The 14476-nt window shown below is 52.8% G+C and overlaps 1 protein-coding gene across 1 annotated transcript in view; it reads left to right on the top strand.

Moving 5' to 3' along the window:
- LOC119112501 (acetylcholine receptor subunit alpha-like) overlaps positions 1-14476 on the top strand; it is a 62368-nt gene that overhangs the window by 24190 nt on the left and 23702 nt on the right. Inside the window, exons 2-7 of the mRNA XM_037236700.1 lie at positions 1060-1104; positions 3456-3565; positions 7023-7203; positions 11792-11907; positions 12543-12711; positions 13247-13383. Coding sequence (XP_037092595.1) covers positions 1060-1104; positions 3456-3565; positions 7023-7203; positions 11792-11907; positions 12543-12711; positions 13247-13383 — 758 coding nt within the window. The remainder of the gene's footprint in view (positions 1-1059; positions 1105-3455; positions 3566-7022; positions 7204-11791; positions 11908-12542; positions 12712-13246; positions 13384-14476) is intronic.

Here is a 14476-nt window from a genome sequence, read left to right as displayed (position 1 = left end):
CACACGCACACGCACACACGCACATGCACACACGCACACGCACACACGTACACGCACACACGCACGCACACACGCACACACACACACACACACACAACACACACACACACACACACACACACACACACACACACACACACACACACACACACACCACACACACACACACACACACACACACACACACACACTCTCTGGTTCCATTTGCGCCGGCGGTTTGCGCGCCTGTGTGCCCGGAGGATCATATTCTCCGGTTTGTTTTCCCCGCAATACGGGGAGTGTGTTTGCCCGTCTGTTCCCTGATGGAGGACGGCAGCACACATGCCACCAGGACAGCAGCGTTGCTATAAGCAGATGACGTAGTCCAGCTGTTGGTTGTCCAGAATAGTGCATGGGAAGCGTCTTGTGGGGCTTACCACAAAATATTTCTTGTATTTTTATTACAGCGGGCGTGTAATTGGGAATGCGGTGCAATACAATTGTTGTTGGTTTTTTGCAGCCAAAAAGCTCATTAGTGCAGGAAGGAATTAACAGAGAGGAAAGGAGAGCGAGGGCACCGCACAGGGTGCTGCAACTCGTTGCTCATTTTGCTAAAATCATTAGTAAAGGTATGCAGCTGATTTCATACACATCGGAATGTTGCCTATCCCGTTGGACTTCTTAGTTTTTAGCCACATTCCTCAAAAGGTGTGACGTTAACTTGAGAGAGTTGTGCACGAAATTACCCGTGCAAACAAACGGTGACAGGATATACTGAAAATAATTTCTGTCAAATTGAGTGTTGGGAGGCTCCTACCATAGCCCCTAGGCTCAGGACAGAGCTGAGGCCGCAATTTCATTGTACAGCAATACACGTCCTTCACTGTATTGGGACATTATTCTGTAACAGTCAGATGTACCGACATCTGCGTGTTGTAGACCGAACTTGGACACGTATTATTCGTAACACCTGCGTTCCTGTCATCGTCGTTTATCTGTGTTTGTTTTCGCCTCAAATTGTAACCGTCTTGCTGGTTGCGTGCAAAACATATGTAAAAATTCATTGTTTCTTTGTTTCAGAACCTAAAGAATCAAATCATGACCACAAATTTGTGGGTTGAGCAGGTAAGTAGGAGCAGGTTGAGCAGGCAGCATGTTTTAAGCAACGTGCACATACTGATTTGCTACTGACTGTTTCATGTCTTTTGATGTGATCCTGCATCCATTTCGAAGATAATTTACACCAACAGTAAAACAAAGCCATCTGTATGAAATGCGAATGGAAGCTTGATCAATGAAATGTGCATCTGTTCCAACTTATCGAGAACAGAAAATAAGCGTCCGTTAGAGAAAGAGATCGACATTAGATAAGACAGTAGTAATACCATTGCTCCTCGGAGAAAAACCGGGAGAATGGAGATATAGATGGGTTGATATTTCGGCAACATGCTTTTACCGAAACAATAGCAGAAGTGACTTCACTTTGTAGCTCCCCAGCCGTGCAGAAGTGAATTCACTTATGCTATTGTTTTGATAAAGGCATGTTCCCGAAGTATCAACCCAACTATATCTCCATTCTTCTGGTTTTTCTCCGAGGAACAAGGATATTACTGCTGTCTTATCCATGTGAATAATATCCCTCGCGCATGCACTGAACAACTTGCGTTATTGGTATTATATGAATTCTACGTACTGCATTCTGGCATGCGTTATTTGCGTTTTTTATTTGCGTTATTATACAGAGCAACACAATGTGTACGGCATAATAAACAAAGGCATTAAACGTCAAGTTTTTCATCCTTAACCTGTGATCATTGCTGCTATGGCATTGATAATGATAAAGCTTTCAACATATCGGAAGGAACTGAGTGCGCAGAACACTGAAAAGACTCTCGCAGCCCACATTGACTGTCTGACGGCGGTATGTACTCGGCGGCAGGCGGGTGACGGTCCTTGGTTGGACTGGACCGCTCCCTGACCATACAGTGTGTTGTTGTGGACTGCTATCACCGCTCCCCGACCGTGCAGTGTGTCGCTGTGGACTGCCATCACCGCTCCCCGACCGTGCAGTGTGTCGCTGTGGACCGCCATCACCGCTCCCTGACCATACAGTGTGTTGTGGACTGCCATCACCGCTCCCCGACCGTGCAGTGTGTCGCTGTGGACTGCCATCACCGCTCCCCGACCGTGCAGTGTGTCGCTATGGACCGCTATCACCGCTCCCCTCACCGTGCAGTGTGTCTCTGTGGACTGCTATCACCGCTCCCCGACCGTGCAGTGTGTCGCTGTGGACTGCTATCACCGCTCCCCTCATCGTGCAGTGTGTCCCTGTGGACCGCTATCACCGCTCCCCTCACCGTGCAGTGTGTCGCTGTGGACTGCTATCACCGCTCCCCGACCGTGTAGTGTGTCGATGTGGACTACTATCACAGCTCCCCTCACCGTGCAGTGTGTCGCTGTGGACTGCGATCACCGCTCCCCTCACCGTGCAGTGTGTCGCTGTGGACTGCTATCACCGCTCCCCTCACCATGCAGTGGGGCATCCAGTGAGCCAAATCTGACATACACACTGTTGGACCGAAGCTATCCTAGCTCAGGTGTGTGCGCCATGTCGCAAGGCTTCATCCGATGAGAATGATCATTCATAGATGGACCGCCATCACTGCTCCCCTCACCGTGCAGTGTGTCGCTGTGGACTGCTATCACCGCTCCCCGACCATGCAGTGTGTCGCTGTGGACTGCTATCACCGCTCCCCGACCATGCAGTGCGTCGCTGTGGACTGCTATCACTGCTCCCCGACCGTGCAGTGTGTCGCTGTGAACTGCTATCACCGCTCCCCTCACCGTGCAGTGTGTTGCTGTGGACTGATATCACCGCTCCTCGACTGTGCAGTGTGTCACTCTGGACTGCTGTCACCTCTCTGCGACCATGCACGGTGTCGGCCTGAACTGCCACACGTTCCCCGAACGTGTATTGTGGTGCACTAGATTACTACTAACGATCGTTCAATGTGCAGTATGCTGCTTTGAACTGTCGTTGCCGGCCTCGACCTTTCATTGTCACCCAAGATCTTGCCACATCTCTTTGCCTTGCTCTGCATTGCATCCTGTCCCCATGTCCCACTTCTGCAGAAGGTGGAGCTTCAGTGTTCCGCCTATGCAGCGCACTCTGCCCCGTTCTCTATCGCTGCTGTGTGCTTCGCCTCTATGCATCGCCCTGCAGTTGCGTCTCGCAGTGCCCTCAGTGTGTGACGCGCATGCGACCCCCCGTGCATCGCCGTGTATTGCGTCCGGTGGCGGTGATACGCTTTCGCCGTTGTCTGGCCTCCGTCTACCGTTCCGTGGCTTGCGCGGTCTACGTGTGCCGCCCCGTGGCTTGTGCGGTCTCCGTGTGCCGCCCCGTGGCCCGTGCGGTCCCCGTGTTCCGCCCCGTGGCTTGTGCGGCCTCTGCAGTGTGTCGGGCGCCGTGCCCGCAGAGCTGGCACGACTACAAGCTGATCTGGGAGCCGCGCGAGTACGGCGGCGTGGAGGTTCTGCACGTGCCCTCCGACCACATCTGGCGACCCGACATCGTGCTCTACAACAAGTCAGTACCTGCGCTTGCATGCCCCCCCCCCCTCGGCGGCTCCTGGGGCCAGACGCAACTCGGCACGACCTCTCGCAGCAGTCCTCGGTCACTCTTGCCGTGTGCGGAGTACTTCGGGAGCTTCGGAATGGTCTGCTGCATCCTCATCTCTCAAGATCCCCCGTGGAAGTCGTCCGCAGAGTTTCGGCTTCAGTATCGGCGAATGGATTGTTGCTGTCACTAAATGCAACGCGAATAGGATGGACCTTTATGTGGTATACATATTTGAAACAAATTGACCTAATGTTTTGTCGGAATGGGTTCAAGATCAACGCCCTGCTAAAAAATTTGTAGTAAATGCCTTGAGCCCACAACTCCAGGGAGCAATGTCCGCTCAGCGGGCGATTTGTGATGCATTATTAAATCTGTTCCGCAATGCCATAGCACGGTCTCCCCCGTTTTACCATGACTGGCTCGGCCAGTTACCACTGGAACATGAAAGGCGAGCCGGCCTCATCAGTGCGGTTTCGGTGGCCGAACACACATGGCTGCTACACATTGGTCGGTGTCCCACGCTCCCCCAGCTGATCTGCGTTACCGGCAGCGTGGGGGAGACCGGGGTAGGTGAGCTGCGGTACCGGCAGCGTCGGGGAGACCGGGGTAGGTGATCTGCGGTACCGGCAGCGTCGGGAGACCGGGGTGGGTGAGCTGCGGTACCGGCAGCGTCGGGGAGACCGGGGTAGGTGAGCTGCGGTACCGGCAGCGTCGGGGAGACCGGGGTAGGTGAGCTGCGGTCGGCTCCAGCCGACGCCCCGCTGGAGTCACACGATGTGGTGATGGGTTGTCCACATTAACCCGCGTTCCATGCCATCCGTAATGGCATGCCACGAAGAGGGATTAATCAAGCCATCTATGAATGATCATTCTCTTCGGATGAAGCCTTGCGACATGGCGCACACGCCTGAGCTAGGTTAGCTTCGGTCCAACAGTGTGTATGTCAGATTTGGCTCACTGGATGCCCAGCACGTTGCTATGTGTATCGCCGCCCTGCAGAACCCAGTGTGCTCCGCGACCCCACACCACACAACCATCCTTACACCCTGCGGAACCCAGTGTGCTCCGTGACCTCGCACTCACAACCGTCCTTACACCCTGCAGAACCCAGTGTGATCCGTGACTTCACACTCACAACCGCCCATACACCCTACAGAACCCAGTGTGCTCCGTTACCCCTCACCCACAACCGTCCTTACAACCTGCAGAACCCAGTGTGCTCCGTGACTCCACACTCACAACCGTCCGTACACCCTGCAGAACCCAGTGTGCTTCGTGACCGCAAACTCACAACCGTCATTACATCCTGCAGAACCCATTGTGCTCCGCGACCCCTCACCACACACACATTTTCTTCCGGCGCCCCGCAGCGACCGACTGCACAGCGCCATCGCGTTTTCACGCGGCCCTGGTGAACACTACATTTACTCGGTCACGCTCGAGGATTGCGCACGTGATGTGCGTCCACCGCCGTGCACATTCGATGTGGTCGTCGCTTGCATAACCCAACAGGCGGATTGATGGTTCTACACACCTGTTCGTGATCTATGGTGAGGTGGCAATACCGTGAAACTACACAGCAAACTAGTTGGATGGTCACGCAATAGCAAAGTTATCATGGCTTCTACGCATGGGCTATAATTATAAAATTTCACAGTCAACAGAAAGTGAGAGTTCATGTAAAAACACCGAGGTTCACCTTATAGACTTCAAAATTTTGTACCGCGACGGCATATCAGTTTGATAGTTTCCTTGATGCGAAATACGCAAGTAAACTAATGCATATATTTATTGGAAACCGACAGAGTAATGCTCCAGGAAGAGGCCCAGTCCCAGTGCTAGACGCCGCAACCTTCTATAGAGAACGTTTGTAATCAGCAGTGTTCGTGGTAGGCGAAATAACTTAAAATATCCCAGGCTTGCACAAGCGCATCGGTGTAATAATCGCCGCAGGGATATGCCCACAGGCCGCAGGCTCACCGGAGGCTGTGACGCTAATGCCACGCGAACTCGTGTAGAGAAATACACCAGCAATTATAGCTGACAACGCCCGGTTGGTGAAGCACATGGACTTGCGTGACATCTGGGTGAGGTGTGCGTATAACTGTTAATGTGTGCTCGGAACCAGCCGTCAGTCAGAATGTGTGCTATACATCTCTCGGCGCATTCAAGCTTCAAAGCTCGGATACACCTTTCAGACGTCGTAGCTTCCAGTCAAATACAATGGCATGCACCTCTCCAAATCGCCTTTCGGGTTCGCTGCTGCGAGTATGATGGTCATTGTGCTATCATCCAAAGGACCCGGGGCGGTGGGCGAGCTCGGCGAACGGATCAATGCGGGGAGCCTTGTGTGTGTGTGTGTGTGTGTGTGTGTGTGTGTGTGTGCCGTGTGGTTCTCCTCTATTGTGTGCGTTAGGTTTGCCCGCTAACGCACGGAGGCGACGAACGTCAGCCAACGACAGCGCGTCATCAGGAACGTCACGTCCGACGTCAGCATTTGCCGCCACTGACTAAGGGGAATTATTCGTTTCTCCCGAGCTGAGGACAGCGCTCCACCGATTGCATTATGCATGGAAGCGGGAGAACACCGGGGCAGGTTGGGACGGGTCAGAAATAGAGCGAAGCTTACCTCCAGCCGAAGCAAACCGAAGCTTAACCAACCCTCCCACGGCGTCGCTGCATTTGCTGGACATGCCGTGCAGTGGACAAGGCCGATTTTTGAAAGTGCGCAACAATAACAAAAAACACGTAACAAAGCACGTAACAATGCAAAAAGGCACATCAGGTTGAAACAGCTGAAGCGTCATAAGCACGAACTCTTAAATGCATGGGCCGTTCGGGTAATGATATAAATTGCTCACTTTTTTGTTAGGTGTTAACTCCATGACCTTTGGATATCTTCGGCCATATTTGCCATCTAACAGCAGCAGGCCTTTGGGCTTATGATGGCCCTCCAAACATTAATTGAAGACTGCAACGCCAGGTCAGTAACGTAGCAGCACTACACGCTACACTGTGACGGTATCAGTAAACTAGTATGTACACCTGACAGTTAAGTAGCAAACCAAATAGATGGTTCAAATCACCCAATGTATGAAACATAGGCATGCTGCATTCCGTCCCACAACACTTGTAAGATAGAGCGCGGAGAACGCAGGACAGCCCTCCCCCCCTCTTCCCGCTTCTGGTTGCGTGCTATACATACACGCGCTAGCACATCACTCCGATCTACCAATAATCCGTGTCATTGAATTCTAATGGTTGTCATCATTCTTTAAAGATTGAAGCCCGGTGCACGCTAATAACGGTCGAAAGGGGCTGATGTCAAAATGATTGGTAGTTTTGAAAAATGTATGGCACGTGATCGCATGGCGCGCTCGATTTCGCCCGCTTCTGCAGAGATGACCGGCCCGTTCTGTTGCAGTGCCGACGGTAACTTCGAGGTGACGCTGACCACCAAGGCCAAGCTGCACTTCAACGGCCTGGTGGTATGGGTACCGCCGGCCATCTACAAGTCCTCGTGCCTCATTGACGTCGAGTACTTCCCATTTGACGAGCAGACGTGCGTCATGAAGTTCGGCTCGTGGACCTACGACGGCTTCCAGGTACGTGCTGGCCCGAGCGGGCGTCGCGAGGCTCGTCCGAGGTTTAACTCGCGCGAGCCGAGCGGGGCCTCCGGAGAGCGCCGCCGACACGGCGACGCCCGGCGCGGCGCAGCACGCGGGCAGCGGCGCGGCGGCCTCCTGACACCGCCGCTCTCGTCAGGCGCTGCTAAATGATCCGCGGCCGGCGCTGCCATCGATCACAGCATCAGAGACGCGCCTGACCACACTGGCGCCGGCCGGGTTGTTTCAGCGGCGGCCGGCAGTGCGCGCCTCCGTCGGCGCCGCCCGCCAAGGCAGTAGGGCCAGTCGGATGGATCCCGCTGCTCCACCCGCTGCTGGTCTGGGCGCCGCTGCTCCGTTCACTACTGATCTGGGCACTGCTACGCTGGCCGCCGCTGGTCCGGGCCCCGCTACGACGGCCGCCGTTGGTCTGGACCCCGCTACTCCAGCCGCCGCTGGTCCGGGCCCCGCTAATCCGGCCGCTGCTGGTCTGAGCCCCGCTGCTCCGTTCGCTGCTGATCCGGGCCCGCTGTTCCGGCCGCCGCTGGTCTGCTGTCGCGCCAGTCGACCGATCACCCGCGCCCTCTCGTATTCACGTGGGGCCCACCCGACCACCGGGGCGAGCTCCGCCCATTGATTCGCGCCAATAAATATGGAGATTCCTGATGGCACGGTGACAGACGGAATGCATAAAACGCTGCTTTAAGGCTGGGGAGATTTTCACCCTTTTAGCCGAGGACGGATGTCATGGCATATACCGGTAATGAAATTCCTTGAAATATTGGCTTCACATCGCGCATGTCTCAGCCTCAGCATCGATATAAGTCTGTGTCTTCGAGGAGCCGCTCCGGCCGACACGTGCCTTGTCAAGCCGGCAGTGTATTAGTCGGTCACCGAGCTCATAACTCGCTTCGCCAAGAGCGGCACAGAGGTGCGGCGCCCGCGGCCACGACGGCCTGGCCGCTTCCGGCCCACTGGGTGACATCAGAGCCGAGTCGTGCCGACGACGCGGTCGACGCTGACAGCGACGTTCCTCGGTCTCCGCTGGCGGAGCGGGGCACGCCCGTCGAGCCTGTCTGACTGGGATGGAGGGGCGCTCCTCGAGCCTGTCTGGCTGGGGTGGGGGAACGCCCTTCCAGCCCCAGGGGTGGGGGACGCGCTCCTCGAGCCCCTCTGACTGGGGTGGGGCGATGCCCCGCGAGCCCATCTGACAGTGGTGGGAGGGGGGGGGACGTTCCTCGAGCGTGTCTTCCTGGGATGAGGAGCCGCTCCTCCAACCCTTCTCACAGGAGTGGGGGACACGCTCCTCGAGCCCCTCTGACAGGGTTGGAAGACGCGCCCTTCGAGGCCTTCTGACTGGGGTGAAATGATGCCTGTCGAGCCCATCTGATGGGTGACGCTCCTCAAGCCTGTGTGACTGGAGTGGAGGAACGCCCCTCTAACCCAGATATATATATATATATATATATATATATGTATATATATGTATGTATATATGCATAGCTTTTCTAGCATTCTAACTCAACATGAAGAAACTGATATACTGAGGGGATATGCTCTTAAAGGTAGTGTTCTACGTTTCTATCGCGTTTTGAACTGAAATGGCCATCTTGAAAATCATTCGGCGCAGTTCACAGCTCTGCCCTTCTTAAGATCTAAACCACTCTAGTTTCTGAGCTGGACACCCACGAACATGGGGAGACTATTTCGGGGAGTATTTTAAGGCCACCTTGGCATTTATGGTCATGAAAACGTCATTCGAGTCATGCCATTTCAGAAGCCATGCGGCGACCAAGGCCAAAAATAGAATTGTCAAGTCATTCATATCTGGCGTTCGTGAGAACGATTTCCGTATATAACGACCGTCAATTAGCTCTCAGTCGATGTTTTGCAAGGTACGATGGCGTAATGAAAACATGATGCATTCAGGAGCGTATTTCTAAACAGCAAAATTGTGTTGCTTAGAGTAGTCTTTTCCACTTAATAGCATACCAGTAATGATAAGTGAGCTTGTTTCATAATATCTGATGCTCGCTTCAATGTCCTCACATGCGAATACCCCTCTAAGTTCGACATTTAACTGGCGAAATTATTAAATAAAACTACATGGCAGCTCGAAAAACCTCGTGCTTGGGTAGGTAAAATAGGTTTTCGGTACGTTGAGTTCGGACTAAGATTTGCTTTTTATATTCATTTCAGTATATGTAATTATAATGACATAAACACAATATATATATATATATATATATATATATATATATATATAGGTGGATGGGTGTGTATAATGCATACATGCCTGCATTTATTCCTTGTGATTTCGCGCCGCCCACGCCTCTGGCTTTGGCACGGCAGCAAGCCCTCGGCTCGGCGGCCGCGCCGGCCGCGCGCCGCGTTCGACCTGGTCATTTTCGTTGACAGCGCCTGCCGTCATCTCGCCACTTTACGGCCGGTGGCAAATCCCCGGCGCGGCTGGCAGCTGCGCTACAGTCGTATCGTTGCCTCATACGCCACGTGAGACGGCCCTGGCTCGTCACGTGACGACCTCACGTGACGATACTGGTGTGTCAGATCAGTGTGACGGTCCTGGTGTGATGTGATGGATCTGGTGCGTCGCATGACGTTTTCGGTGCGCTATGTGAAGGCCCTTATGCGTCACATAACGACCCTAGTGCGTCACGTGACCCAGCTCGTGGCGTAACGGCCTTGACGGAGGTCACGCGGCGTGTGGCGACGATCCCCGCTTATGGACCGTGTACAGAGGTCACGCGGCGTATGACGACGATCCCCGCTCATGGATCGCGTACGGAGGTCATGGGGTGTGTGACGGCGATCCCCGCCTGTGGACCGTGTACAGAGGTCACGCGGCGTGTGACGACGATCCCCGCTTGTGGACCGTGCACAGAGGTCACGCGGCGTGTGTGACGACGATCCCCCGCTTGTGGACCGTGACAGAGCTCACGCGGAGTGTGACGACGATCCCCGCTTGTGGACCGTGCACAGAGGTCACGCGGCGTGTGACGACGATCCCCCGCCTGTGGACCGTGTACAGAGGTCACGCGGCGTGTGACGACGATCCCCGCTTGTGGACCGTGCACAGAGGTCACGCGGCGTGTGACGACGATCCCCGCTCATGGATCGCATACGAAGGTCATGGGGTGTGTGACGACGATCCCCGCTTGTGGACCGTGTACAGAGGTCACGCGGCGTGTGACGACGATCCCCGCTCATGGATCGCGTACGGAGGTCATGGGGTATGTGACAACGACCCCCGCTCGTGGACCGCGCGCGGAGGCGCGCTGACCGAAGTCGTCGGCGAGGTTGATTTTACCTGGTCTTAGGAGAGGTGCGGAGGAATGCCAGCTGTTGTGTTGCATCCGGTGTCTTGTGCGCTGTTTGGGAGACGGGTCCCACTTTCGCTGCACCCTGGAAACAAAGACATTAACCAGGCTGTAACACAAAAATAACGTTGTTGAAGAAGGAAACCGCTTGAATTACCTGAAGAAAAAGCTCGAAATTGGAATTGTCTTCCTAATCGCTTTTCATGAACTGGCAACCAGTAGCGTTCCTCCCGCTACCCCAACGACAAAATAAACTACAAATTAACATCACAGAGCACTGAAGAGCAAGTCTTCTTACATAAAAGAGCAAGACCTTTGAACATACACGCAACCTTTTGCGACATTATTCGCGGCAGCCGTTCGTGAGATTGACTTCCTCAATATCAGCTGCAAGTTCTTCCTGGTCCGAGCTGGTCATGCGAGTTACCCGGAAATACACTGGCTGCGAGCGGGCGCAGCAGGCCCACTCGCGACTGATATATTGATAATGCTAGGAAAATACCAGATATGGCCACTGAGGATGACCAGTTTGTACCAGGAAAATACCAGATATGACTGCTAAGGATAACCAGTGCGCGCAAGGTCACGCGTTTCCGTGGCTATGCATTTTATATTGTCGTGTACTACCGAGATCCCTCTTTCCTTCCCACCGCTTACGGTCAGCGCTATTACAACCTCGCCCTGTTGTAATCTGTCAAATCGGTCTGACGCCAGTGACGCATGGTAACTTATTAGTGGACAATCGAAATGGCACAAAAATGTGCAATTATGTGCAACGCGCAATAGGAAGTATCAGCCCGCTAAGTTGTTAACGTTGGTGAGAATGGGCCAGGGTCTTTTGCAGCAAGTTCATGGTATGGACAATGATTTTGATGAAACTGAAGAACTGGCCATGACTTTCTACGTTGTAAAATGTTTACTTATTCTCGTTCGACGCACATTTTACAACATCGCCTGTCTGTAGAACGCTGCTAAATATTTTGTCATACGTGTTTGAACCATATGGCGACTTTTAAATCACTTCAGGTCTCTTGACGGTGGCTGAGAAGGCTGAGAAAGGTCGATGTCGCCGGAAAGGCCTTGCTTTTCAATGGGAAAATGATGAGATATCTACCACTCTGTGGAAAGTCCGCGCGTCTGCTGGCACACCCGCCGGGCCGCGTCTTTTGCAAGTGTCTGCATCGCCATGAGTGGTGTTTCACGCGTCCCGAGACTGCGTGTGAAGTACGATTGATTTCGGTCTGTTTCAGGTGGATTTGAGGCATCGGGATGAGTCGGAGGGCCATGATCTCGTCAAAGTTGGTATTGATCTCTCCGAATTTTACAAGTCTGTGGAGTGGGATATACTCGATGTTCCTGCCATTCGGTGAGTGTGTGCGCGGTGCATTGCAGTATGCTGTACAGCCTGCTCCACTCGGGCCTGGTGTCGCTTGAGAGCTTCGGGCAATGGGCGTGCGTCTTAGGACGTCATGGACATTGAAAGTTCTGCCAAGTTGAGGTTGAGGCATACGGTCCACGTTTGTACCAAAACTGCACAATTATTACGGGCGAATAAAAGGTTTCTGGTGGAATAATAGAATATCAGATGAATCAGGAAGCGTGCCATTACTTTCTACGCAAACAATGCCTAAACGTTTTTCGTAGGTTCGCTCCCTTTCATATGGGTGTCGTTCCTGGTCGTCCATGCATTGTCCCTGGCACCATAAAATCCCTCGTTTAGCACAGGCTGATTGGTCAGATTAGGCTGCAGCCATACGACACGGGTTCCGGCCGTAGACAAGGGACTGTGCCGGACAATGGACACCGTAGGCCGTTTGAAGCCGCCTCTATCCGTCAACAGCTTGTCACCTGACGCCTGGTACCGTACCGGCACGTTGATTGCGCCTTTTGGATAGCAAACAAAAGCATTCGGCGCGGATGGCTCCGGGCGTCACAACCGTGACGGCTGCACGGCGCCTCCGTTGTTTACCTGCGACGGAATGTTCGTGCTTCTGCCCACAGGCACGAGAAGTTTTACACCTGCTGCGACGAACCATATCTGGACATTACGTTTAACATTACTATGCGGAGGAAGACACTGTTTTACACCGTCAACCTAATCATCCCCTGCATGGGGATTTCGTTCCTGACGGTGCTAACATTTTATCTCCCGTCGGACAGCGGAGAAAAGGTAAAACATTTTCGCAAGGCTGATGTGCAAATAAAGCACAAAAACCTAGTCTAACCAATGTATTTGTCTTCAAAATAGCTCGCTCGATTTTACCAAAGCCTACAAGTCGGTGTTCTGTGGAATCTTCCACGGCAAATCGCCGTATACTGCAAACATTCTGGCCAGTGCTTTGTAAGAAACAACACCTGAGCATGTACAAATGGAAATGCTTGTCTCTAAATCAGCATGAAAGATAAATAATTCCATTGCTTTGTCTTGTCAACCCCAGAGATATAAAGGGCTCTTAATATTGCCCCCAGACATTCATCACATGACCCCAAATCTCACCGCCACATATGCTTTATTACAAGAAAAGCGCCACAACGCCACGACGTGAGCATACATATTTGGCCAATGCATCACAGAGGTCATCATGGATCATCCCTGTGACATGAGACCAAACAGCGAACGGAAGACAGACGGGCGGCTGGCCCGTGGGAGCTGCTCTGTCAGGCGTGACGCAGCGTCACACTCGGCGCGCCGCGTTCGCCGCCAGGTGACGCTCTCCATCTCCATCTTGACCTCGCTGTACGTGTTCTTCCTGCTGGTGGTCGAGATCATCCCGCCCACGTCGCTGGTCGTGCCGCTGCTCGGAAAATACCTCATCTTCGCCATGGTGCTGGTGTCGTTAAGGTACGCGCAGAGAGTGCGTAGGGAGTGTAGGGAGTGCGTAGTGCGTAGGGAGTACGTAGTGCGTAGACACGCATTTGGCCAGCTCTACAGGCTTAGGCGGCCATTTAAAGTGTCTGTCTTATAACTTTTTTTTAAAATACGACGGCTTCGTGTGAATCCTATTGCACTTATTGCGTCCTGTTGCGATGTCACACTCCTTTTCAGCGATATCCGTTTGACCATCGAATGGAGCAATGAGTTAACAAGTATTCTTGCGCTGTAGCGGTCATACGATACGGTACCACGATACCACGATATCACGGTATCGCGATATGCTGGAAGCGATCAAAGTACGCGAAAAACATGAAGCTTGACTTTCGAAAGGAATTCCAAAGATATTTTTGGTATATTCATCTGTTAACGACTGTTTCTTAGATTGGAATTATAATTTATTTCTAACGCGCTTAATATGCCAGTCTCTGTTGCATCGGTGTGAATGATAGCTGTTGCATTGGCTTCGCATTAGCACCACTCGTTATTTAAACATAGCGTGGCCCTGTTACGTACAGTGTGCTTAGTTTTTATCACTTAAACCACTGACATCCTTTCGTGTGGCTCAAAATGAAGCCTTGTCTGCAATCCATTTGGCTCCCAGAGTTTGTCCCTGCTTATCGTAAAGAGAAAGATGACCTTTCACGTATAAACCCTTTATCATCCGGAACTTTCACATTATTCTCTTTCCTTTCGTTTTGCATTCTTGTGCATTTTTCTTTACATAGTCTCCAACCAGGTTATCAGGTTTCATCAGAGGATTACTCTGTCAGAAACCGCATACCCAGGGTCCAGGTGCAGGCAGTCTTTGCCAGCCGCGGTGGGGCTGTTTCCGCGCACTCCAGTCACGCGAGGTTCAGCATTGTGACTAGGTGATGGAGTCCGGTGGTCAAAGGTCAAGATTTACTGCAGTTCATGACGCGCCGTTCAATCAGGGTCAAAAAGGTCAAGGGTTACTGCTGTTCTTGAAACAACGTTACATCTGGAAACCACGAGGCGGCATGTGACATGACATTACGCCGAATGCAAGTTCTAAAACAAACCAATTAGCTTCTTACCGCAT

This window comes from Pollicipes pollicipes, unplaced genomic scaffold (genome assembly GCF_011947565.3).
Source record: "Pollicipes pollicipes isolate AB1234 unplaced genomic scaffold, Ppol_2.1 Scaffold_7261;HRSCAF=8764_pilon_pilon_pilon, whole genome shotgun sequence".
In the NCBI taxonomy this organism is placed as follows: Eukaryota; Metazoa; Arthropoda; class Thecostraca; order Pollicipedomorpha; family Pollicipedidae; genus Pollicipes; species Pollicipes pollicipes.
This window is presented reverse-complemented; position numbering and strand designations above follow the sequence as displayed.